Source organism: Pongo abelii, chromosome X (genome assembly GCF_028885655.2).
Source record: "Pongo abelii isolate AG06213 chromosome X, NHGRI_mPonAbe1-v2.0_pri, whole genome shotgun sequence".
Taxonomy (NCBI): Eukaryota; Metazoa; Chordata; class Mammalia; order Primates; family Hominidae; genus Pongo; species Pongo abelii.
In genome coordinates this window covers 37,992,477-38,018,057 of record NC_072008.2, presented here as the reverse complement: position 1 = coordinate 38,018,057, position 25,581 = coordinate 37,992,477, and the positions used below count along the sequence as shown (strand labels likewise).

The 25,581-nt window shown below is 37.2% G+C and overlaps 1 protein-coding gene across 1 annotated transcript in view; it reads right to left on the bottom strand.

Annotated features, from left to right (window-relative positions):
• Positions 1-25,372, bottom strand: part of LOC100459132 (cytochrome b-245 heavy chain) — a 37,386-nt gene extending 12,014 nt beyond the window's left edge. Inside the window, exons 1-10 of the mRNA XM_054544444.2 lie at positions 25,225-25,372; positions 23,176-23,271; positions 21,763-21,873; positions 13,255-13,339; positions 11,498-11,643; positions 9,183-9,373; positions 6,240-6,369; positions 3,976-4,068; positions 1,122-1,375; positions 67-229 (exon numbers count right to left, since the gene is read on the bottom strand). Coding sequence (XP_054400419.1) covers positions 67-229; positions 1,122-1,375; positions 3,976-4,068; positions 6,240-6,369; positions 9,183-9,373; positions 11,498-11,643; positions 13,255-13,339; positions 21,763-21,873; positions 23,176-23,271; positions 25,225-25,269 — 1,314 coding nt within the window. The 5' untranslated portion in view covers positions 25,270-25,372. The remainder of the gene's footprint in view (positions 1-66; positions 230-1,121; positions 1,376-3,975; positions 4,069-6,239; positions 6,370-9,182; positions 9,374-11,497; positions 11,644-13,254; positions 13,340-21,762; positions 21,874-23,175; positions 23,272-25,224) is intronic.
• Between the last annotated feature and the right edge of the window lie 209 nt (positions 25,373-25,581).

The window sequence follows — 25,581 nt, the reverse complement described above, 5'->3', positions numbered from 1 at the left end:
CTCTCAGGCCTCACATGGCAGAGTACGGTTACTGCTCTAGGCCCTCCGATAAATGAAAGGACTTACCTTTTTGAGCTTCAGATTGGTGGCGTTATTGCAATATTTGTACCAGACTGACTTGAGAATGGATGCGAAGGGTGTGACCCCAATCCCTGCTCCCACTAACATCACTACCTCATAGCTGAACACATCTTCACTGGCAGTGCCAAAGGGCCCATCAACCGCTATCCTGAAGGGAAATGGGGAGGAGATAGTTACAGAGATGTCTTGCTCTTCAGAGTGAGATGGGACACCCATAATTATTGGGGATGTGCAACATGTTAATTCAAATTGGAATAATGTATCTATTGGGTGCTTCCTTCTATGAAATAGCTTTCAAGTAACCAAACTTAGTGCCAACGTTGGGTTTGGAAGTAAGAAGAGAAATATTTGGCTAACCAAAAACATTCGGTAACTCAGAACAAGTTTTTTTTTTTGTTTTGTTTTGTTTTGTTTTTATCTCCCCACCCCTCTTCACACACAACAACGCCCCCTCCACACACACCCTATGTCTTGCCAGGACATCCCACTCTTGAAATTATTGCATACGCTGCACACTGAAGTGAGAATTTGCTGCATCATTACATCTTGTAGATTTAATGTCTCCACTTTTCATTTGTCTATTCATTGAGTTATTCAACAAACTCTCAAACCTTTCTTTAGCATCTACTAAGTGCCTGATAGTATGTTAGGCATGCAGAGAAAAGGAGGCAAAGGGGCTAATATATGGCATTCAGCCTCAAATAAATTATGCCAATGAAAATTTAAGAATATTTTTTATACACTACAATTATATTTGTTAGGAAAGTTAATATAACTTGGCCTTGACCCTTACATATTTAAAGGAATTTGGGAGTATTTATTTCTAATATTTGATTCAAAGGTTTCATATTTCACATAAGATTTATGAAAATATGCATAAACACACTACACATATGAAACGGTGACCACAGAAATAGCTACCTATATTCCTAGAACCTGTGTGTTTTGTTGGAGACTTGGTAAAACATGGAGGAAGAGGAGCTATTTAGTGCCATTTTTCCTGAACTCATATACTTTGGTAATATGTACTTTTTACTTACTTAGGTAGTTTCCACGCATCTTGAAACTCCTGCTTATCACAGCCACAAGCATTGAACAGCCCCTCTGTCCAGTCCCCAACGATGCGGATATGGATACTAAAGAAGTCTTCCTCAGGGGCAGATGTCAGTGTGAAAGGGTGCCACTCCAGCTTGGACACCTTTGGGCACTTGACAAAAATGTATTGTCCCACTTCCATTTTGAACCCCTTCTTCTTCATCTGTAGCTCGATGGTTTTGAAAGGGTGAGTGACCACCTATAGAATAAAACATGTCTGGAAATGACATTTTTCCTAAATACTTGTCTTTTTAGTGTCCATATGGATAAAAAACTGAGCTAAATTGGCCCACCTAGATCTCTGCTTTAGGGACAACACAGCAGTTCCTCCAGCAGATGTGTCTGTCACAGGGAATTGCCCTCAGTTGTAGCCCATTACTAATGATGGGCTGATTAAGGGATACTAAGGCCTAGTCCCTTTTCCTTAACTTAGGTTAACTCCAAGGGGCCATCTCAATTCCCACACTCCCTGTAGTATCAGCTGAGGCCACAGTTGCAACTAGAAAGAGGGTCAGCTTTTCTCTCTCCCCATTCCTGCCTTTCTTACTTCCTTTCCATGTTTATCTCTTATAGAATTCCTTAGAAACCTTCTGCATGCAGTTATTTCTCAGTCCTTACCAGGGAATCCAACATAAGAAATCAGTCTACTGTGATTTTTTTTTCCTCTCAGAAGTCAAAAAAGTGCTAAAAAATTTTTACAGAAAGTGATGTTTCCTGCTTAGCCTTCCTATCCCCCAAGAGGATGAGAAAGGGCCTTAGTATTAGGTTGGTGCAAAAGTTATTGTGGTTTTTGCCTTTTTTTTTTTAATGGCAAAAACCGCAGTAACTTTTGCACCAACCTAATAGCTGACCAGAAGGAGATCCCATTGACTAGTTATGTAACAACATTCCCCAAAACAAGACTAACTAAGTTGGTCCATCTTTGTCCTGAATCACACCTTGAATCTGCCTGATTCCATGCATTATTTCCACATTTCTCCCTACCTGGGGAGTACACCATCTTTTCTACCCACCCATTGCCATCCTCATCTGTCTACGTACACACATGTTTATAACAGCTTTATTCATAATAGCAAAACACAGGAAACAATCCAAATGTCCATCAACTATTGAGTGGATAATTTAAAAAAATAGAACACAGTGAAGAGCAATACAGAAAGTAATATACTGTTTCTTTGATGATTCCTAAGACTTCTAGAAGAACCTTACATGTATAACTAAACACAAACCAAGGGACATCAAAGGAAAGAAAAATCAATACAAATAAAACAGCAGCTTCCTAACGTTAACTGATACTGCTGGGTTTTCTCGAACAGGGAGTTGTGGAAGAGTGAAAAATTCTTTTTTTAAAAAATATCAAACGTTTCCAGAACTTGTGATTTAAATGCATCTTACGTGATAAAAACTATAACCAACTTCCCTTCTGTTCTGAAATAAGAAGTGGTAAAGCTTCATTTTGAAAACAGAAGATTAAAATTATGTTGAAAATTATTTACCATGTTGCAATTTTGTGTTGTGGAAACAATTTTTACCATATTACAATTTTGCTATCATAGGCACAAATGAGATGTAACTTGTAACTAAATAAGTGGACAGCATTCTCATTGGGATACTTTTGGATAACATCTTGTTTCTCATATTTATTTATAAGAGAAGAAAATAAATATCTATTTTCTTCAAAGGAAAATAAGTTTTTCTTTTTTTTTTTAGGAATTTTTCCACTTACAGTAAAATTTTATTGTATTTTAAGAAAAACCACAATTTATAACACTTGGTTTCCTAAAAACCAAACTGTGTGTAAGTATGTTTAAGAAAAATACTTGTCTGGTTCAGTCATCTCTAGTCTAGTAAGGGAAATTTTGCAGCAACTGTTTTTGCTGATCTGTGGGATTGTTCTTATAAGGCAATATAAATATCACAAAAGGAGAACTGTTGTGGTTTCCTATATTTCAAGACTTCCAAAGCCAGCTGAACTAACAACCCACCATAGACAGCAAATGAGGAAACATAGGGTGGAGGACAGGAAGAATTTGTGTGTTTTGCAAAAATAACCCATAGTAGGGTTTTGGCAAATACTTTTTGAACTGAGTTGAATTGAATTAAATTTTATTTGATAAAGATAGACTTTCCTGGTGTTTCCTGAAATTATAACAAGGAGTTCCATTTACATTTATCTAGTTGGATATTTATTTATTCTGTGATGAGAAACAGATTAGAGTTCAGGAAAAGCCACTCTAGACTTGGAATTAGGAGAGCAAATTTCAGAGGCAGCTTATTTACTAACTTGTTGAAATTTTGGGCACTTTAACTTTCCTATTAGATTATTACATACACAGCACAGAAAAGGTGGTAAAGACAACCTGAAAAACTAGCTCAGCCTCAATGAGACCTACCCTTAGATCTCTGGTTCTTTTGGCATCTGAAAATTTTAAGACTCAATTTATGCCCCTTTGAACTCACCTCTTTTTCTTTTCTGCTCTTAACTAACAAAATAATGCCTCTGTCGCCTTCCCCTCCACAAACACACACACAGACACACACACCCACACACACACATACACAGTGGGTGGGGGAGATTCATGCCCAGAAAGAACTTGGCTTCATTTTAACACCAAAAATGGTAACTTGTAGTTTCCCCAGTTAAAGGCTCAAACATTTGATTATTGAGCTAAGTAAATTGAAATAAATTGTAGGTCTTCTCTCTGCTGTAACATCTGATCAATGATATAGAGGGGTTGGCAGACTTGTCCATGATATAGTTAGACACTGACCACTAGTAATTACTAAACCAATCAATACCTTGGTGATGACCACCTTCTGTTGAGATCGCCAAAACCGCACCAACCTCTCACAGAGATACAGAAACATGGGACCCACTATCCATTTCCAAGTCTGTAATCAGAGCAAAAATGAAAATGAGATACATTAAGTGGTAATAGATAACAAAATATTCAGAGGGAGAAAAATTTTAGAAGCCAAGTTAATCTTTGTAGGCTTGCTTAAATATTTGACATTAGATAAATTTCTTCTACAATGGAATATATGAAAATATCTGAAACTAAGATAATTTTGAGCCAGTAAAAGTAAACATTCTCCTTAGTCACGTTGGGGAACTGTACTGACAATATAAAACTTTCCCAAGAGGAACTGCTCACAAGAATGGGATTTCCTCTCAGTGTTGCAACTACAGTTGCAGGAACCCCATAACAAAGCAAGGTTGGCTTCAGAATTAACATTTTTTTAAAGGATAACACTTCAGCAACACAATATTTTTAATGCAACACTGTGATTGCTTTCTCTTAGTTATGTAGTCACAGTGACAAATTTGCAAGATGACAAATTTTATGCAAGAGTTTCGCTGTTTCTCCAATATTCTGAGAAATTCTGGGAGTATGCAATGCACTTGCTGAATGGAGACAAACCTAGAGCTTTTCAGACTTCTTTAGGTATCTCTTGGGTCAGAACATGCAAAACATGCAGTGTTTCTGAACACTGGAGTTACTCTGTAGCATTATTGGCCATATAAAAACATTGAGGCCAAACAGATCCATCCTGAAACTCAGCCAATTGGATTTCTAGTTTAATACCCAAACTAGCAAAGAATTTTAGACAGCAATATTATCTAAAAGATGACTTTCCGGAATGTATTCTAAGGGGGAAAAAATAAGAGAGTGCTTCCCATAGTCTCGCATATAATCTTTCTACTAAATTACTTTTATAGGAAACTGACTGTTGGAAATTGAGAGCACCTGAATCTCCCCATCTTCAGCCAAACTTGAAGAATATTTGCCCCAAATATAAACAATGTTTTGTTGTTGGCCTTTGTTTTAATGGGATAGTTAAAACAGTCTCAAATCATCCATCTGTTTCCTGAGTGCTACCATGGAGCCCCACTGAATGGAGCCAGATTTGGATATTGCTGCTAGTATACCTAGAAACTCTTTGAGGTAGGTTTCTGTTAAGGTACTAGTACTCTGACTCCAGCTGTCATCGAGGAAATGTGCCTTCCCCTGCCCACAAGAGAACTGGCAATACAGTTCCCTTTTTATCCTTTCTATTGATGTCTGCATGTAGTGGAGCCAGTTCACTGATACGTCTGGTTGCTTTCATTAATGGGAAAGGATGCTTAAAGATGCTACGTCCTCAGATAGTATGCTGTGTCTAGAGGAAGAGTGCTCCTATGCTAAGAGAGTAGGAAAAAAGAAAGGAGAAAATGGAATGGAAAATTTGCCTTTATGTTATACTGTGCTTAGGGAAAAAAAAAATAATCCTCTTCAGAAGCCCTGCACAAATGTTGATTTTTGCCTAGTTTTATACCAATGGCTAGCACAATAACCAACAAAGTATACTGTCTGCCAATGTGGGGAATGATATGAAGATTACAAGGCCCACATCTTACTCTATGGAGCAGTGATATGGGAATACACAAAATGGAGCCCTTTAGAGCTCCCAATAGAAGAAGAAAGTGTTTCACCATGTATTTCCTTGGTCACTCTTGCCACATTTCTGCCCACCACATGATGCCATTGGATGTTGGTATGAACCTGGCTGTCCAGCCTCCTTTATGCCTCATAAACAGAAAACTCCTAATGCCTAAATGTAGCCTTATGTACCACCTCATCAATTTCCTTTTCAAATCTAAAAGCTGTATGGAAAGTATTATGTGCTGATATCTGAAGAGGCCCTTCGCCCCTTATAAGTGATTTATTTGAGCTATCCAACTCAGCTCAAGATGGAATCCCAAGTGTCCCCCTAAAAATCATTAGCTGGCATCGTCATGAAGAAAAGAGATGGAACTTCTTGAACCAAAACAGCACTTCTAAAAACACTATTTTTCCAAGTTTTATATCAGGATGTTAATAACAGAACAATGCAAAGCTTAGTTTTCAAGAAACAATTCTATCCAATAAGTATAGCAGAGAAAAGTAGACACACGTTTTAGCTGTTCCATGACATTTGTAATGGACATCTATATAGATGTATAACATCTGTACATGTTTCTTAGACACAGGTTAAAGATTGTCAGTAATGAAACTGTAATAACAACAGTGAATTGTACATACCATAGGAGGGTTTCCAGCAAACTGAGGGATTGGGCAGTCCTTTATTTTTCCCCATTCTGAGATTTTTTGTTCACAGAATGTTACATTATGCACAGCCAAACTCTCTGCGGTCTGCCCACGTACAATTCGTCTGGGAGAAAAATGTAAGTCCAGATCATTTAGTAATAGGAAATTAAATCATTTTATTAAAAGATTCTGCATATATTTTAAGTGCTCTGATGTAGGCCCTGTACTTTTCACTTAAAAGTGATAGCTTATTGCTCCCTCTGAATAGATGAAAGGAAAGAAAATGCATAATACCCAGCAACAGAAAAAATATATGTGCAATTACCAAAGGGATATTTACATGTAACATTATAGAGGGTAAGTCTTGGATCAAATTCTCTTAAGGGAGAATTTCTACTTCGGTCTCAAGTATCATTTTCATTTACAAACAAACAAAAGCAGAAAAATTGCAAATCTAACAGAGTGACTGCTGGCCCCTACAGTGCCTTTGTGCAAATTAGAAAATGGTACCCTTCCTATGAAGATAGTCCTATAAGCAAAAGGTTCAATCATCAAAGTGTGGGCTAACTTTATTGTCCTTGGCCAGGCACCCACTATAGTAGACAACTGAGACAGTCACATACAGTAGCCCTGAAGCTTACAAGAAGTGCCTTATTTGTGGGTTCGGAAATTATCTAAATCAAACCAAATTTTGAAACCAGTTTGAGATACTTAACTATATAGGGATTATAACATTCTCACAGACATCAACACTAATAGTGTGTACCTTGAAGTGCTCAGAGCCCATTCATTTCAATTCAACAAATGCTAGTTGAGCAACTACCAAATCATAAGACAATTATTGGTGATAGAGAAAGGCACAATGTTGAGTAGACTTCAAGGAACATAAATGACAGCATCTTCAGAATATATAAGAAGAAAAGACACAGAAAACCCATTGTAAAGGTTTGTTTTGGAGACCTAAAATTTATTGTGTCATTTGGTGTATTCTGAGAATGTTTTAATTCAAGTTCATTAACCACTCCTTTCTATCCTTAGGTCTTGGGGAAGAGAATTATCATGTATTGAGCACCTATCATGTGCCAGGCTTGGGGAAAGTCATTTTACACAAATTATCTCAGTTAATCCTCACGACAAGCCTGAGAGGAAAGTATTATTACCCCAGTTTTACATGAGAATGTAAATCAGAATGATTTAGTAACTCAAAGCAGAATGTTTTGGTGAAAACAATTCTGTTTTGTGTCAGACAGACTTGGGTTCAAATCTCAGTTCTACCCCTTACTAGTTTGGTGGACTCAGGCAAATTATTTAACTTCTTCTGAGCCTCAGTTCCTTCAGTTGTAAAACAGATGTAATAGTACCTCATTGAAGGTTCATTATAATAAGCAATTTGCATGATGTATAAAAAAATGCCAGACACAAAGTAAGAGTCCAAAAAATAACTATTAAATTTCAAAATGCCTAAGTTCCCATGGGAAGTAAATGATAGGAAAATAATCTGATTTTCTCCTCTTCTCAATGCCAGGACCAGGAGTCCAGAAACCTGCATTTTAAACCCAATTCAGCTGCTACAGAGCCATGAGACTGTGAGAAATCACCTAACCAGTGTAAAGAGCAGATTCTCTTCAAGTGGAGAAGGAGATAAACATATCTCCTATGTCTGCTTCAAAGGAAGATGAATATCTGCGAAACCATACAAACAGAAAGTGGTGGAATTACTAAATTGGAGAGGGGAATAAATTATTTCTCTTCTCTAGGATTACCTGAAACACTGGATTATGACTAAGTCCCATTTAAAGATACTTGAGTGCTTTAAGAGAGTCATCAGATTCTTGGTCTACATTGATTTCTCCATGCTTACAAAGAGTTTATCAGGGGTCACAGTCAGCAAGTAGTTTAAGAATGCAGTGCCCAATGCAGCTTTCCCCACCCTTCCCCTTTTTCACAGTCATGTCTTGGCCACCAACTGGGCTCTGGGCAGAGTGAGTCTTGAGCTTCTACTTCCTCCACCCCTAATTTCCTGGAGCCCTATACCCACCAGGGAACTTCCCCAGGCCTGCCTTTGTGTGCAGGTGGTATGAAACTGTACAAAAAAGGAAACTTGGTATGAAAGAGGATTTCCAATCAGGCAAACTCTCCTAACCACATAGCCAGGAACTGTGTGTCTCTAAGAGAACATTTATCACAGCCTGCTTTAGACTGCCTGGCTCCAATCTCAGCTGGGCCACTTACCAGAGAGGTGGCTTAGGCTGCATATTTTAACATTTTAGCTCCAGGTTTCTTGTCTACAATTACTATCCCCAAGAAATGGTGATAGTGAGAAATCTATACATTTTGGGGGTTAAAAGAAATATCTCATGTCAAACCCTTAGCACAGACCTTTAATAGAAGTTAGCTGCTACTTTCATTATATTAGAATGTTTGACGGCAACAACCACATATTTTTCCTGCTTGTATTTCCTGCAGTGCCTGAGATAGGTCCTCATACATGGTAGACAACAAATAAATGATTGTGGGCTTAAATCAAAACTTATTGAACTATAACAAACCTCTTCAACTGATTAATCATTAACTCTTCTAGTTTGGAGGTTTGTTTAATTTACTAGTGATTAAACCATAGAGGACATCATTGCAGATATTCCAGATCCTACCAGTGCTCTCAACATGTTTTATACATCTGCAAAGATACTCAGACTTTGGTGTATTTTTCAAGCTTGCTATATATAACTACACTATGAATAGCAATTACATGGGTGCATGAAACAAAAATGCCAATGTTGAGTGGTTTCTATCAAACTGACCTCTGCTATCCTCTCACATTCCCTTAGCAGACAGGCTAACCACACACAGGCAAGAAGGTCACTGTGCCTCTAATGGAGCATCCTGCCTAGAAATTGAGGGACATGAAATCCTTGACTTCGGAATTTAAACACTCACTCAGCTCCATGGATGGCAAGGCCAATGAAGAAGATCACAAAGAGATGATGTGTGTACCAAAAGACTTCAAAGTAAGACCTCCGGATGGTTTTGGTGGAGGAAGTGATAATTAATATGAGGCACAGCGTGATGACAACTCCAGTGATGCCTGCCAACAGGGTCACAGCCAGGTACAGGCCTCCTTCAGGGTTCTGTAAAATATAAATACACACACACACACACACACACACACACACGCACGCACAATATTATAGGTTCTCAAATGCAGGACTATTAGAAAGTGTCCAATGTATAGAACAATAGATATTTTCACCCCCTCTTTGAATAATCATAATCATCCCTCACAGAGAGATATAGATTTGAAATAGATATTTCTAAATTTTAAAATGTCTTACGTGGTTAAGATGTCATAGGAAATGTGAACTGATATACTTAAATAGTTATTTCTAAGGGGGTAGAAAATAAAGGAAATCAATCAACTACAGGATGTCCTAAAAGTGTCTGAAGGCTCTTTCTCCTTTTGATTTTGAAAGGGCCACAGTGCTTAGTTTGCAAATATATTCTGGGAATGCTGAACATCATCAGCTGTGTTCCCCAGAAGCAGATCCTGAGATGAGACTTCATGGGCAAGTGACTTAGAAAACATGTGCTCCAAGAGAAACTGGTAAGAGAGTAGGGAAGAGGATAGAAAAGACAAACAAGTCAAGCAAGGGGGTGAAATCAGGCAAAGTCTCACAGGGGATAGCTTCAGCCTGATCCTGCAAGGGAACTCTGGAGGGTAAGTTACAACTTAGAGTTTATCCTGTCTCAAGGCAAGGAAGCCAGGTTTCATAGTCTGCATCCACCAGTTATTGGCTAAGGGTTGCACAGGAACAGGTAACCATTCAGCAGCCCCCCACCAACCTTCCAAGATCTCTGAGCCTGTGAGCAAAGGGACTCTAGTAGCCCCAGGGCAGTCCTCTGAGGAGGAAACACAGTTACAGGTTATTGAAAATGAAAACATTTAGAAGAGTAGGAGAGCATAGATACAGTAAAAGTGATCCAGGAACAACTGAATAGAGCATGATAGTGTAGATTTACCTAGTTATGTTAATGTTGCCACCCTCATATATCATTGGGCAAACAATGAATAATGTAAAAGAAAAATTACCCAATATATTGTAGAAAAAATCTGTTTTTTATGATGCTGTTTAATTCTGTCCCTAAGTATATCAGGCAAGGTTTTCTCATGTAAGTCTGAGGATAATAATTATTTTTTCCAAAACTAAGGATGTTTTCTAAACACAAGAAAACATTGTTAGAATTCAGTGCATATTAATGTGATTTAGTCATCTTCCCAAGTCATTGGGTGCATGAAGACTTGGAGCTTCTGTCTTTGAGTGTAGGAAGCTTCAACAACTTCTGGGATAGAAGAAGTTCTTACTTCTGAATACCCTCCTGGCTACGCCTAGAGAAATGCTGAGTTACTCCCAGTGCACCTGTGCTTCTCAAAGAATGACAATTTGTAGACACAGGCCATCCCTCAGATGTTGTTGGTAAGAAAAGACAAAGGCATCACACAACTGTCAGCTGGTGGCTGGCCTTACACTAATACTTAGGCCAGGATGTTCCCTACTTCACATAAATAATTTCACAAAACACCAGCTTCCGAGGAGGTCACTCTGTGACTGTGATGGAGTGAGATAAAAGCAAAACCACTCCAAAATCATGTCTGAGCCTAGGCAATGACTACTGCTTCTTTGCCTATTATAGACTTAGTCCCACTCTGTTCCCTCTGCCTCCTAGAAAAAATGATTAAGATAACTTATCTGAGAAATACCCCCAATTCCTGACCATAACTGATCCAGAGAAAATCCTTGCATTCTTAAATCCTCCCCCAAACCATCTAACAGAATCCTAAATTCTAAATCCACTTTACATCCCCTTGAGATGCCAAGAGTTCCTCAAGGTGTGAGATTTCTTTTGCTGTAGCAAGTAAAAAACCAAACCTTGTTCAACTAGACATGTGTTCCCAGCTTTCTTTGACTGGTGGGCATAGTCACAGGTAAGCCTGAGTTACTCCAGGCTTCACATGCACACATTCTCATGGATGAGCTTAAAGACCTGGAAAACATCTAGAGACCTCCACACATGAGGTGAGGAGTGTGGGAGACATTTTTTTCTATACTCCCATTATTGTAACCTACAGACTTGTCCCTCTGATGGTTAGCCAACTTTTTTTTTTTTCTGGCAAAGTAGAGGTCTTCACTCACTGAAATCTAGTCCTCAATTTTAATGGCCTAGAGAATATCTAAATCAGGTAATGAGAGGCTTACCTTGATTTTCTTTCGAGCAAAATTGAGATAACTTTCATTTTTCCCATCTCCAAGTTCAGAGAGTGCTACTGAATAAGGATCAGAATTATTGACTCGGGCATTCACACACCATTCCACATTAAATAGATGTGCAATGGTGTGAATCGCTGAAAAGGGCAGAGAAGAGAAACAAAGAGAGTGAAGGGTATGAACAAATTTATTGTAAGCTGGGTTTCTGGGACAGCCTCTGACTCTATGATAAGCCACAGGGAGGCAAACGGAGGCCCAGGACACTTATAAACAAGAACTGGGTCTCCAGAACCAAGGAGACAAGGCAATTCTAGTGGGTAAGATCCTCTCTAGTTGTGTAATTGTGGGAAAATGACTTAACTCTCTGGTCTTGGTTTCCTAATTTGTAAGATGAAGATGTTGAGCTGTATGCTCCTAAAGACTCAACCAAGTTATAAGATTCTACACAATAGCCTTAGTTTCTGAAGGTGTTTAGATATGCTCTCATTATCTCTCTCCATGATATATTTGGGCTCAAACAAGAAAACGCTCATGTAATGAATGCCTAATTGCTGGCCCATTAACCTGACTCTGAAATTACCTCCAGAGAGAGATGACAAATTTGATTGAATTAATACAAACCTATGGCCATAAGGTATGAATCTCTCTGTCTTAAAAATTGCATTCTTTATTAATAAACACTTACATAGGGCTTAGTAGATGCCAAGTACTGTTATAAGTACTTCACAATGACTTAATCCTCACTTTGACTCAGTGATGTATGTACTATTAATATCAGCTCATCTTACAGATGAGGAAGCTGGGACATAGACTGCTTTAAAACCTTGTTCAAGGTCATCAAGCTAGGAAGCAGCAGAGTTAAGAATCAAATCCAGTACATTTGGCACGCAAATATGTGCTCTTAATCCGTACACTATGCCAGTTTCTAACAAGATTTTATCATATATTTCTTTTGAACTATTTATTTGCCACTGCTAAAAAAGCCTGCCAGATCTACTAGTAGAAGAGGAACTCAGTTAAATGCCTGTAATCTAAGCCTATTTTACTCAGGCTAGGAACAGACTTTTTAAGGGCTGAGTACAAGTCTGCTTTATCACTGTGCTTATATATTCTCTGGCACATGAATGATTTGTTGAGCAAATTAGTGGAATTAGATAAGGGTCCCAAATACAGCCCTTCTTGCACTGACACTACCACCCTGATAATTTTAATAATAACATATAATATCTATATACACACATATATATCCATTGTATGGATACATGCAATAACAATAACACTAACAATAGTAATAATAATAATGAAGGTATTTAGCTGATAATGACCATCTTGAAGGATTCCCAATTTATGGGCTATGGCTCCTGTAGGTTTGCTGCAAAAAGTCCACAAATTCGCACGTGCAACCAAGAAGTTTTTTTAGAATAAATAAGTTTTCATACGTGAATTAACATTTTTGACACTAGAAAGAATAGCAAAGGGTGAGGACACTAGGATTGACTTTTCTGATGGCATATTTTCATTTTTATAGGAAAATCCTGAAATAAAAATGCTCTAAAACCTAAAGGAATAAATCCTAATATTGAAGTGGCAGAAAGTGTGGTAAATACTTTTGAGCACAACTCATTAAAAAAATGCAACATATCCAACCACCACTTAATCTAACTATAAAACTGGTTGATCTCTTATATAAAAAGGTATCTATGAATAGAGGGAACTCCCTGGTTCCAAGTTTTCTTTAATAAACTTACCAGAGTGAAGTGCAATCATCCATGCCACCATTTTATGAAAGGTGAGATTCCTGTCCAGTTGTCTTCGAACTCTTGTTGAGCAGCACTTTGGATTAAGGGGGAAAGAATGGAATAGTAATTGTTAACAAAAAAGCTTGCTATATGTCAAACATTTGATACATATTATCTCATTTAATTTTCATGACCACCCTACAAACTATATCATTATATCTATTTGATAAATGAGGAAACTGAGGCTCAGAGAGATGCAGTCATCTTCCTCAGGTCAAACAGCCAGTAAGTGACATGGCTGGCTTAACTGGTATGTTTTCTGTTCTTATACTGGTGACATAAAGTCTCCTCTGGAATCCATTGCTTAACTGTATAAAAATATAAACTTGGACAAAAAAACATGTCTAGCTACATAGTTTCTAGTTCTGATTAATTTACTCATTAAACAAAGGATGTAGAAATTAATATCACATACCTCATAGTCAAGTGGGGACACAGACAAGTGAACAGTTCTAGAACAAGTGAATAGTTTTCAAACAACACTGTTCTAGGACATACACACTATGAGAGGAGAAAGAAGGGTACACCTGCCCATGTAGGTGAACAACATCACAAAAGAGATCATTGACCAAATGCTAATAGCCAAAATAACAATAGCTAACATTTACCAAGAGCTTCTGCAACTGTTTTACATGCATTGGCTAATTTAATTCTTACATTAATCTTTAATGTAATTGATGTAATATTTAATTTAATTTAATATTTAATGTAATAATCAAATTAACTCTTTAATTCTTACAATAATGGTACAAGGGAGGTACCATTATTATTACTACATAACAGATGAGAAAACAAAGGGATAGAGAGTTTACCTGGCCTTAGGTCACACAGCTAATAAGTTGCAGAGCTGGGATTTAAACTCAGGCCATCTAATACTAGAGTTTATATAAACATTCTGATATTTCATACTTCACATGATTTCCTTTGTCATTAAAAATACTATTGTACTCAGTATTTTAGTGTATTTGACGAACTTACATATGTTAGAAAATGTGAGTTTGAATCTCAATTCGTGTCAATGCTCAAAGAAAGAAAAAAAACTGATTTAAACTGATTTATGGTTGAATTAGAGCTTGGCTTTCCTGAAAACTGGCCAATGTCTTGCTCTGGTTGCTTTGTTCCATAGTCTAAATGCACTGTCACAGAGATTCAGGGAACTTTAAGAACAAGAGAGTGAAGTACCAAAGAAAATTTATGTACTTAAAATATTTGGTTCTAAATGTTTTATTCAATTTAAATATAGGTGTGTTTAATATTTGGCTTGCTTATTTTTGATAAAATACTCTGATTTTGTAGAAAATATAATTGCACAGAAAATTGTGCTTACTCCACCATCTATCTCTCAGTTAGCCATAACTAGGGAGGGCAGGAAGTTTAAACCATGAGGTCAGATTCTTGAAATTACAGAAATAGTAGTAAGGAAGACACTGAGGATTCCAGAAAAAGGAAAAATAAAAAAAAAATGCTTTATTGAATTCCTTCTGTGAACTAGGTAGTTTACCCATAATCATTACTCATTTAATGCAACAAGGTAAGTCTTAATGTCCTCATTTTACAGGTAAGAAAACTAAAGCTAAAATTGCACATTGGCTGGGATCCAAGTCTATTTGTCTATAAAAGGTTAATGTCCTTTTCTACCAAACCAAATGCAGGAATATAGTCACTATTATTCTAAGTGCCTAAAAACCTGTGACAAGAATTTAAGTGTAAGTATTCTATCCGGAAGGTGATCATAGAAAACGAGGGTAGAAACGAGACTGGGAAGGAAATTAATGAAGAGTGCATTATCATATCAACTACCATGATCATATCATATCATTGGGCTCAATCACACCAGGGAACTCTGGGAGACCGTGTAGAACTTATCCCAAAGGGTTTTTTATTTATTTACTTTGTTTGTTTGTTTTGTTCTTTGGTTTTCACCTAACGGGTTAAGAAGCTTGGGTGTTCAACCACCAACTGCCATCCATGATTGGCTGAGGGCTGCTCTGAGGGATGCTCTCAGGACATCAATCCCCTGGGATTTCAGGCTTGCCCCAGGAGAAAGCTGAAAGAAAATCCCCAGGCAGAGAGTGAATGATGCTTGCAAAGGGCAGTTGTCGCATGGATTGGAAGTGCCAGTGCTCAGGGAATATGGTGGAGCACCAATGGCATCGGTTACAATTAAATGTTCACCAGTGGAGCTGAGCAATGACTTAGACTCTCAAAACAATGGTTTCCTATTTTAAATAAAAACTTGTAAAATAAAATTTTTCAAACTTAATGTTTTTGAAATAAAAATTTATTTGTAAAATATATTTTACTGATCTGTTGTTGAAAAGTTGACCATCTTTGTTTTCTTATATAGCCGCCTTGTCTTTTGTGTTCATTACAAGTGCTGAAAGTTATTTTCTACTTTGTATTCCTTAAAATTTTGAGGAAATAACTTTTTCCTGTTTCCCAATTGCCATGTTCCTCTACAGTTTCTTTCTTTCTTTCTTTCTTTCTTTCTTTCTTTCTTTCTTTCTTTCTTTCTTTCTTTCTTTCTTTCTTTCTTTCTTTCTTTCTTTCTTTCTTTCTTTCTTTCTCTCCTTCTTTCTTTCTTTGGCTTCTTAAATTTCAACTTAATTTCCTCTATAGTTTCTGAGAGTCCTTGTGGTAGACAGAATTCTAGAATGACCCCCAATGACTTATATAATCTCCTCCCCTTGAGTTTGGACCTGTGAAAATGATGAGACATCACTCTGTGATTTTGTTACATTATATGGCAAAAGGGATTTTGCAGAGGTAAAGTCCCAAGTTGACTTTAATAGGGAGATTATCTGGGCCAACAAACCCAATCACATGAACTCTTTAAATCTGGGTTTAGAAGTCAGAGATGGAGGAAGTCAGAGATTTGAAGCACTGCTGCTGGTTGGAAGGTGGAGGAGGGCATGTGGCAGGGAATGCAGGCACATCTAGGATCTGAGTGGCCCCTAGATGATCACCAGCAAGGAAACAGGGACCTCTAGTGCTACATCTGTAATGAACTGAATTCTGCCAACAAGAATGAGCTTGGAAGAGGGTTTTTACTCAGAGTTTCCAGGTGGGAATTCAGCCCAGAAAACACCTTGATTTCAGTCTTATAATATTCTGAGCAGAGAACCCAGCAACTGGGTGCTGGACTTGTGACCTACAGAACTGTAAACTAATAAACGGGGGTTGTTTTAAGTTATTGTGGTAATTTGTTACACAATAGATGATTGATACAGTCCTTACAGGCATGGTGAAACTAGGTTGGAGTCCAAAGAATCAGAGAATGAGAATTAGTAGGGTTGGAAAGCAGTACTGAATTACATTTCGGAGCAAGTTTTGTCTTCAGATATACCTGTGTTCAGATATACCTGGGGGTCCCAGTCCTCCCACCTAGCCATGTGACATTGAACAACATACTCAGTCTCCAGTTTCCTCACCTGTATAATTATCATAGCTAGTCCCTCAAATCCCTATTGCATGTATTCATTGACAGGTATTTAATCAATATTTGATGTTATTTAGTATCATTATTTAAGTTTTCAGTTAGTAAGGCTGCACTCCCCAGCTAGCAGGTAAGCTTCCTGTGTGAAAAACAGTATGTCATGTACTTAAAAAAATCTTTTAATCATTATTTGGCTGGATAAATGAAGTACATTTTCATTGCCCTGGAACTGGAGATGATTATACTAAACCTATAGAGATGTATTTACCCCTATATCTATACTTGCCACACATTGTTCTTTTCTATTTGTTGACAAATCCTTTTGAAATTTTTTGGGGAAAATTCACTGGCTCCTGCATGCCGAATTTAAAGCAAAAGAATATGGTTTTGTTGTGGAACATACACTGTCTCCATAGTCCTATCCTTATCATCATAATCACCATGGATCATAAAAAATGTAAAATAATATATGTTGATGCCCCCTGATAGCTTTAACTGTAGATCCTTAGAGAAAATTTAACTGAAAGCCAGAACAGTGGAGAGATGTGATTGGAAATACATTGTCCATTCAATGATACTCTGTTTCATCTAAATAGGTAATTTTTAAAAAGCTAGTTAATGTAAAACACATATATTATACTGAAAGGAAAAAGTGAGATTACTAGTAACTAATGGATCAGTGGAGTAGGTCCAACCATCAGGGCACAAATCCCTAATTTTTCCCACCTACCCTCTTTGGTGTGGACAGGAATGGCAAACAAATCCAAAAAGAAGCCACAAGTCATGCTGATGCTGGGCTTTTAAGAATACCATCTCCTCACCACTTCCTTAAAAAAGGAGGTGAGACAACCAGTTGGTGGCATAGGAAGGAAGGACTTTACTGTCTGTGACTGCCCATAATTTTTTGTTCCCCATCATCATGCAGATTGCATTTATATGCTTTGAGTTACTTCTAAATTATTGCCAGCCACTTCCCAATTATCCAGGTTGCCATCATGCCCCATAGCTTCCTTACTAACTTACTTTACTTTCTGCCATTGACTTCTAAAGGGAAGTTTCTCTGTTACTGTAACCGGAAGCCTTGCCCGATTTCAATAAACTACCATTCTAATGCAAGGGAGATTATTGAGTCACTTCAGCAGATTTCTATGCTCTATTGAAACTAAGTAAGAAAAAAATATTTCAAGAAAATGGGAAGTGGAACTAAAAAGAAGTACATATTTTATGGGGTGTAACACTTAACGTTACAGCAACTCAAAAGCTCTATTTTTTGTACACTTGATCTCACCACACGCACCATTAATGTATCTGATCTAGATATTTATATGCAACTGGGAAAAATTACAAAATCCAACTTTGAATCTACAGAACTCAGGCAAATAAGTTGACAGTAATATCCACACCTGCTGGCAGTAGAATATCTGATAAATATGAATAACACTACCTTATTTGCATAGCACTGTTTATAATTTGGAAATTCCATATTTATTCTCTGTCTCTCCTGTAACACTCTAAGCTCCTTAAGTTCATGGCCTATCTATACCTTACTCTTTACTCACCACATGTCCCCAGTGCTTAGCACATAGATGGCACTCAGCAAATATTTATTGACTGACAACTCACTAATTGACAGACTTGAACAATATACTTTTAGACCAACATATGCCTTCTCACATTTGTGTTAGTTGACCTGTTTTTCAACTAAAAAAAAAAAAACTATGAGACAGAAAGCCCAAGAGACTAGTGCTAGACCACATGATTAAAGATAGAGGCACACCGAGTGCCTCTGACTCCCAGACTAAATAAGGTAACAGATAAAACCTCACCCTCTCACCTTCCTGTTTCTTTCTGATATTAAGACTAGGACTGCCATCCGGATAGAAATTAGTTTCTGCATGGCAGGTTGGGGGTTTTTAAGGCTTCCTCAGAGATTTTTGTGTGCTGAGCTTCACCCTTTCTCCATTTTTCTCAACAAAGCAATCTGAGAGCCTTTACCCCTACCTTTCCTGGAGTGGTGGGGTGGGCAACCCTGGGGCTTTCTTTCTCTAGGTAACCAGAAGGATTACAAAGGAAAGTTTCAATGATTGAGACCTCTAGAAACTGAATGCAAGTTCGTGGTTATTTTGCTTATATAGTGTCCTACTATTGAGTCCTTGTATTTATAACATCCTTGTCATTTCTAGTCTAGGTTACTTGGCATGCTCAAACACTCATATATATAATGCCTTTCTAAGATCATAATACTGCAACAGCACAATTTCAAGAAGTTTCAGCAGCATGATTTAAAGTGAATGGGCTCTGGGGACACAATGACCTGGGTTTGAATGCCAACACTTCCATTTAATTTTGTTCCCACTTTACTGGTTTGATGTGCAGATTTCATGCGGTGAATTCCACTAAGCTTCAATGAGTGGCAGCTATATGATTTCCAACATTAGTCACAGCACACTCACTCATTTTAATCACAATCACAGAAGAAGTTTTATTAGAAAAGTTCACATTTCAGGTTAGGAATCCCAGAAGAAAGTACATGCTTGATCTATAAAAGAATGTTGCTTGCTGGTAGTTTTAAAACATATTCTTTTATATAAAGATCTATGTAGTTATACAGCCAAGCTTCTCTGCAATTTGAAGGGCAGTCTCATTTCATCCCTGTCTTTAGAGACTCTCATGCAGATCTTCCCTCCTGGGTCACAGGAGGCATAAAAGCTGGCATTACAACATGTGCTGCTCATTGGACATGGTGCTCACCCGCAGTGCAATTTGGACTTGTGGAGTAACCAAGATTTCTTAACAGGCCATCTTGGTGAAAACATTGCCTGTTTCTCAGGCTTTACTTCCTCTAAATAGAAACTATTCTAATGGGGGTAGGGAGAATAAAAATGAATTGTGTCTCCTTAGAAACAAGGAACTCGCCAGGCAGGTGACTCATGCCTGTAATCCCCACATGTATGGAAGTCAAGGAGGGATGATCACTTGAGCCCAGGAGTTCCAGGCTGCAATGAGTTATGATCGTACCACTGTACTCCAGCATGGGTGATAGAGAACCCAACTCAAAAATAAGCTATAGTGCATGGGCTTCATTTAGCAAATGTTCACTGGGCACTTACGATATATTAAACATTATACTTTACAATAGGTGGCTCATTAATAAAACTTTCAATTGAGTGTAATTTTACCTCTGTGATTTCTTAAATTTAGAAGATTTTTTGGAAATCCTTGTAATCAATGTCTAATACCAAGTACTGTTGTTAGTTTTTGGTTTTGGTTAGCTGTCAGTTTGCAAGACAACATTGTATGGCATAGAATTTATGGCTTAAGGAAAGGAACCTCATCACAGAATTTTTCAGAGGAAGATATCACGACTCTTTCTGGAACATCTTAAATTGGTTATCAACATTCTTCTTCTTTTGCTGAGGAAGTGAAGGTGTAACAGTTATTTCTGCCAACTTCTACTTTAGATTTGTGAGAGCCCAATTTTGGCAGTTGGTTTAAGATTAAATGGTATTTTGTAAATAGTTAAGTCATGAAATAAAAGCTAAATTATAGGCTCTAGTCCTATATTAGTAAATTGAATGTTATATGTTCTTAAAGAAAAAAATTCTCTGGATCAGCATGAATTTAGTGTAACTAGGAAAAATGAGGCAGAGTTCAAGGCAAGTTATGCTTGTTATTACAGTTTAGTTCACTGCCTCCTTCAAATATTCTGTAATTGCCAAATTAAGCATGAACTCCTCAACTATACATATGCAGTTCTAGTTTACCAGTAAAATCCTACCTCTTTTCTCCAGCCTTCTGTCAGGCATCTGCCCTGTACAATCCCTACATTCCCACAAAAGTAGTTTGCTTTCTGCGCTCCTCCATAAATGATCTCTACTTAATAAGTATTTTTTTTTCAAAAAGCTTACTATACCTTTTATTAAAAAAAAAAACCCAGAAGCTACTAGTCATTAATGAACCATGGAATTGATCCCACCAGGACACCAATCCCTACTTTTTCCCAGCTACCCTCTTTGATGTGGTCACAAGTGGCAAAAAAATATTTATAATAATAATACAAAGAGAAGCCAAGGCTATGCCAATTCTTGGCCTTCAAGAATATAATTTCCTCACTATTTCCTGTGCTTCTGTCCATGCCATCTTCTCCACATAGAATGCCTTTCTCTCTCCTTTACACCTCTTAGAAGCTTATTTTTATATGCTCATCTCTAATGTCACCTTCTCTAAAATGCCCTTCTTCATTCCCTGCCCCACCTGACACAACTTCTCTCTTGCTTCCCCATAGTATTTTATTTGTAAAGCTTTGTGGGACCCATCATATTTTGCTTTGTATAATATTTATTTGAGTACACTTGTAGATTTTAAGTTCCTTGTTTGTCATCTTTGTACAATAATACTAGTAAGAAATTTGTACACCATTTTGTGGGTTACAGAGATTCTTCCTACTTATTTTTTTCCCCCTTCTAGCACAGTACATTTAGTGGCTTACTAAATTGTTGAAGTGAGAGTCAAAGGAATTCTGGACATTTAGAAAGCTCTATGCTCCCCAGTTCCATGAAGCCAACACTTCTTGGTTACATTCATTATAGTGTGACTCTGTCCATTGACTCCATCTCCTTGGGATATTATCCACAGAAGATATTTCCTCTGACTTAAATTTTTTTGAATGACACTGAAAGATTAACTCCCAAATATCACGTCAACTTCCTAAAGCTCTGTATATATGCATATCTATCATATATATATGTGTGTGTGTAAACGTGTACATGTGTGTGCTACTTCATTGCTATTGTGAGGTATAGGTGGTTTTGTGTGTTTTTTCAAAATTTGTTTTCCAAATAGTTGTCTTAGGGAACTCCATCCACAAATATACAGAAATATACTAGATAATGGCTTGGCTCATGAATATTCTACAGAAGCTGGAATCCTCACAAATCATTCATTTGTTTTTACATAAAAAAGGGCATTTTGCTTGATGGCCTTTGAAAATTAGAGGAACTTAGTAAAACATTTTCTCTTACCGCACTGGAACCCCTGAGGAAGGACAGCAGATTTCGACAGACTGGCAAGAGAATCAGCATGCAGTTGAAATTCAGGCAGGCTGCAGGGGCCCTGGCCAGTGCCAGTGCTGACTAGAAGAGGCGGGAAAGGGAGCAGAGTGACGTTTTTGAGCACAGAATATGCCCTGTCCCCACTTACCCAAGGTTCTCAGCATGAGGCCACACACCAGAGACACCAAGTGATCTGTACAGGAAGGTCCTTCAGAACCAACGGTTTTTCTTTAGGGCTAGCTAGGACCCTTTGTTTTCATCTGAAATTGACCTTTTGCCCTACTTCAACATTTTATTATTAAAATGTTCAAACATAAAGACAAGTTGAAGGAAATTTACAATAAATATCTGTTTATTCATCTCCCAGATTATAACTTTTATGCTTGCTTTATCACATATCTATCTACCCATTCCTGTATCCATCCATCAACTCATCTAATTTTTGATGCATTTCAAAGTAAGTTAAAGACAACAGTTCACTTTCCCTTTAACACTTAAGGTGCATATCATTAACTAGAGTTAACTATCAAGACTTTTAAAGATTTTAAATACTTTCTTAGAACTTAGATTGATCTTAACAGTATCTTAAATTGGTATGGTATAATGCTTTGGCATTATAATTATTATATTTGTAATGTCTAAAGAAGTTGCATATTTTGGAAGGAGAAAGCATCAATGTGAATAAGCTAACAACAATTATAATAATCTAGCATACTTATATGCTAAAGTTATTTATATATGATTTATAATACATATAATAATTAATATAAGCAATTAATTCATAGTTTCAGCATGATGTAACAGATGTTTTCTGGAGGCAAGAGGCCTGACAGTTCAAGGAAACTCAGAATACTAAAGGACCCAAGGAAACTGAAGGGCCTTCACTCTACTGGCCTAGTCAACAGATGTGGCCCTTGAGCAAGTTCCTCTAGTCTCCATATGTAGAGAGAGGTTTATTTTCTGAAGATCATTTCATAACATGTGATTAGGAGCAGAGCTCTTCATGCAAAAAAGTAGTAGGAAGTAGGTGACTTAGAAAATGTGGAAAGTCCCACTTGTCCCACATGTGTCACTCCTGGATGGATTGCTCCAACCTGGCCTTCCATTTCAGAGTATTAGATTTCTCCTTTAAGCTAAACAATGGCACATGGTTCTTGGTTGGGGAAGGATGCCACTGGGCCCCTCTGCCCCACTTTTGTTGGTCCCAGACTGGAAGGCTTTAAGTGACTCTTGCCCAGGAAGTTGCAATGGAGGGAGTGAGGCTGATGGTACTGTTTGGGTTGGTCAGAATATTTCTTTAAAATGCTAACAGGAAGATGAACAAGAATGTCTGATGAGAAATGTGAACCAGCCAATATTGCATGGGATGGAATTTATACTTACCCCAAGAAGTTTTCTTGTGTAAAAGAACTTAGGTGGAATATCATAAACCCGGTAATACCAGACAAAGAGGAAGACGTTCAACCCCAGCCAAACCAGCTGCACAAACAGAAATAATTGCATGAAGTTTCCACATTTCAACAGTAGATTCCACAAAAGACTAGAGTCAGATAAGGGTCAGGACTTCCCCAAGTCTAACTTTGACAAAGGTAGTGACAAAGCTGGATATAACCAGCTTAGAGCCAGCTCTTTCCTCAACAGTGTCACTACAATTGTCTATAATTAAAACCTCTCCACCTCGTGTTGTTCCCCATAATTGTTTTATGATTTGGCCAGTATACCAAATTATCAGTCTTACATCCCCCGCCACTTTGTTCCTCCTCTCTTTTGCTTAACGTTGGATAGGTAGCTGATAGCAGGCCACTCTACTTAAAATGAGAAAGGAAGGGAACATGTTACTATTGCTTTCCCTCCACCAGTATGACACTGCGTTCTGTTCTCACAGGTGCTAAACACCTCCCTCTACCACACAGTAATCCAGCTAGTGAATTCTCATCAGCTAAAATGCCAAGCCTTCCATTTTCCTTGATTAGTTTTACTTAATGCTTCAAGGAGAGAATATTGAGCATAGTGAGGGGCTTGGGATTTACAACAAAAACAGCTTTCTAGATCATGGCAGTTCATTTTATCCTAAGCACTGACTGGACCAAGTGGTGACACTACCCAGTTCTCTACCTTCAGCTCCATAGTGATCTTTTCTAAACTATGCTTTGAAGCTATTATATGCCCTAGACACTTGATAATATTCTCTCTTTACAAAGAAAAAGGTGCTAAAGCAACTTCCCAATTTCCTGATCTTGTCATTCTTTCTTTACTCTGACTTTCCAAGCTGTGTTTTCACTTTCAAGTGCATGAGTATATAATTTAGAAGGAGGTCATTTCCTGGGAAAAATTGTGGCGAGAGCTAAAAGTTTAATTTGAACTTACTTTCTAGAGAAATTATTTGCTCTTAAAAATGGTGATAAGAAGTTAAGTTCACAGCTTCGAATACTCGGAAGAATTCTCTGTTGCAGTAGAATGTTGGTTTGGCATAAACATTTTTTAAAACAAAATGTTTGTTGTTTTTATTTGTGCTGCTAATTTCTATATTTAAAACTCAAAGACTCATTATTTTTCATGATAAATTTTTACAAATTCATTCATTCATAATTGTTCTTTTTAACATCTGTGTAATGCTTCTATTGGTTATTTAGAAAGGCTATTTAAAAATCATATTTCTATCTACCCAATTTGTCCATTATTGCTTTGCTGATAACACCATTTTAAGAGAATAGTTGATTTTCTTTATTTTAAAAAGTACAGAAATCATTGTGTCCATTTGTAAATTAGCTATATCTTTACTTACATAGTTTCTCCAGACAGATTATATTGATTTATATATATATAGAATTACATATAAATATACATACTACATATTTATGAATCTAGATGACTTATTTCAATTCTGTTCTTTCAAATTTTTATAAATCTTGTAAATAATTCAAGTTCAGATCTCTGAAAAAAGAAGGTACTTGTTTTTGAAAATAAATTTGAGAAATTTTATTATATTTAGTGTAATTACTGAAATAAAGGCCTACTTCCCATACATGATTCAATCTTACATTTTTTATTTAGAAAATGGTATAAAATTTCAATTTGTCATTTTTAAAGTAGTATAAACACATAGACATGTGCGTATGAGTAAACATTACTAAACAACTCAGAATCAGAGATCATTAGCATGAAATATTTTCTACTCCTTCTGCGAAATGCTGGCTAATTTAGTCCTCCTAGGAATTCAGAAGTAAGCTAGAAGTGAGCCCCCAGATATGTTCTTTCCATTAAGGAATTTGGAAGAATGGACTCAGTCTGTTTACAGATAGATATAGGTTCACATGGTAAATCAGTTTCAGCACAATTCCTCAAATGAACAAAAAAGCTTTGGTCTATTTTAGTTCCAAGATAACCCCGAGAAGTCAGAGAATTTATAACTTATCTCTTGTTGGTACTTACAATGACAAAAATGGAGAGCCCCTCATTCACAGCCCAGTTCCCCATGGTGGCAGAGGTTGAATGTGTTCTGCTTGCCTTTCTTCTATACTATGCTTCTTCTTCCAATGAGGAAATGAAAACAGCAGCCCTGGGGCAATCGGTTTCCTTTTCTTTTATCAGAAATTGGCTAATAATCATTGGTCAACTGAAAAGCTTGCATCCATAACAAACTTAAATCTTGAAACCTCAACAACTACAAAAAAAGGGTCTATAATGATCCAGTCACAATTAAACATAGTGGAAAATGAAACCAATTTCTACAACTAAGAGATAAATAACAATGCATTTTAAGGGATGTATTTTACACAGTGAAATAAC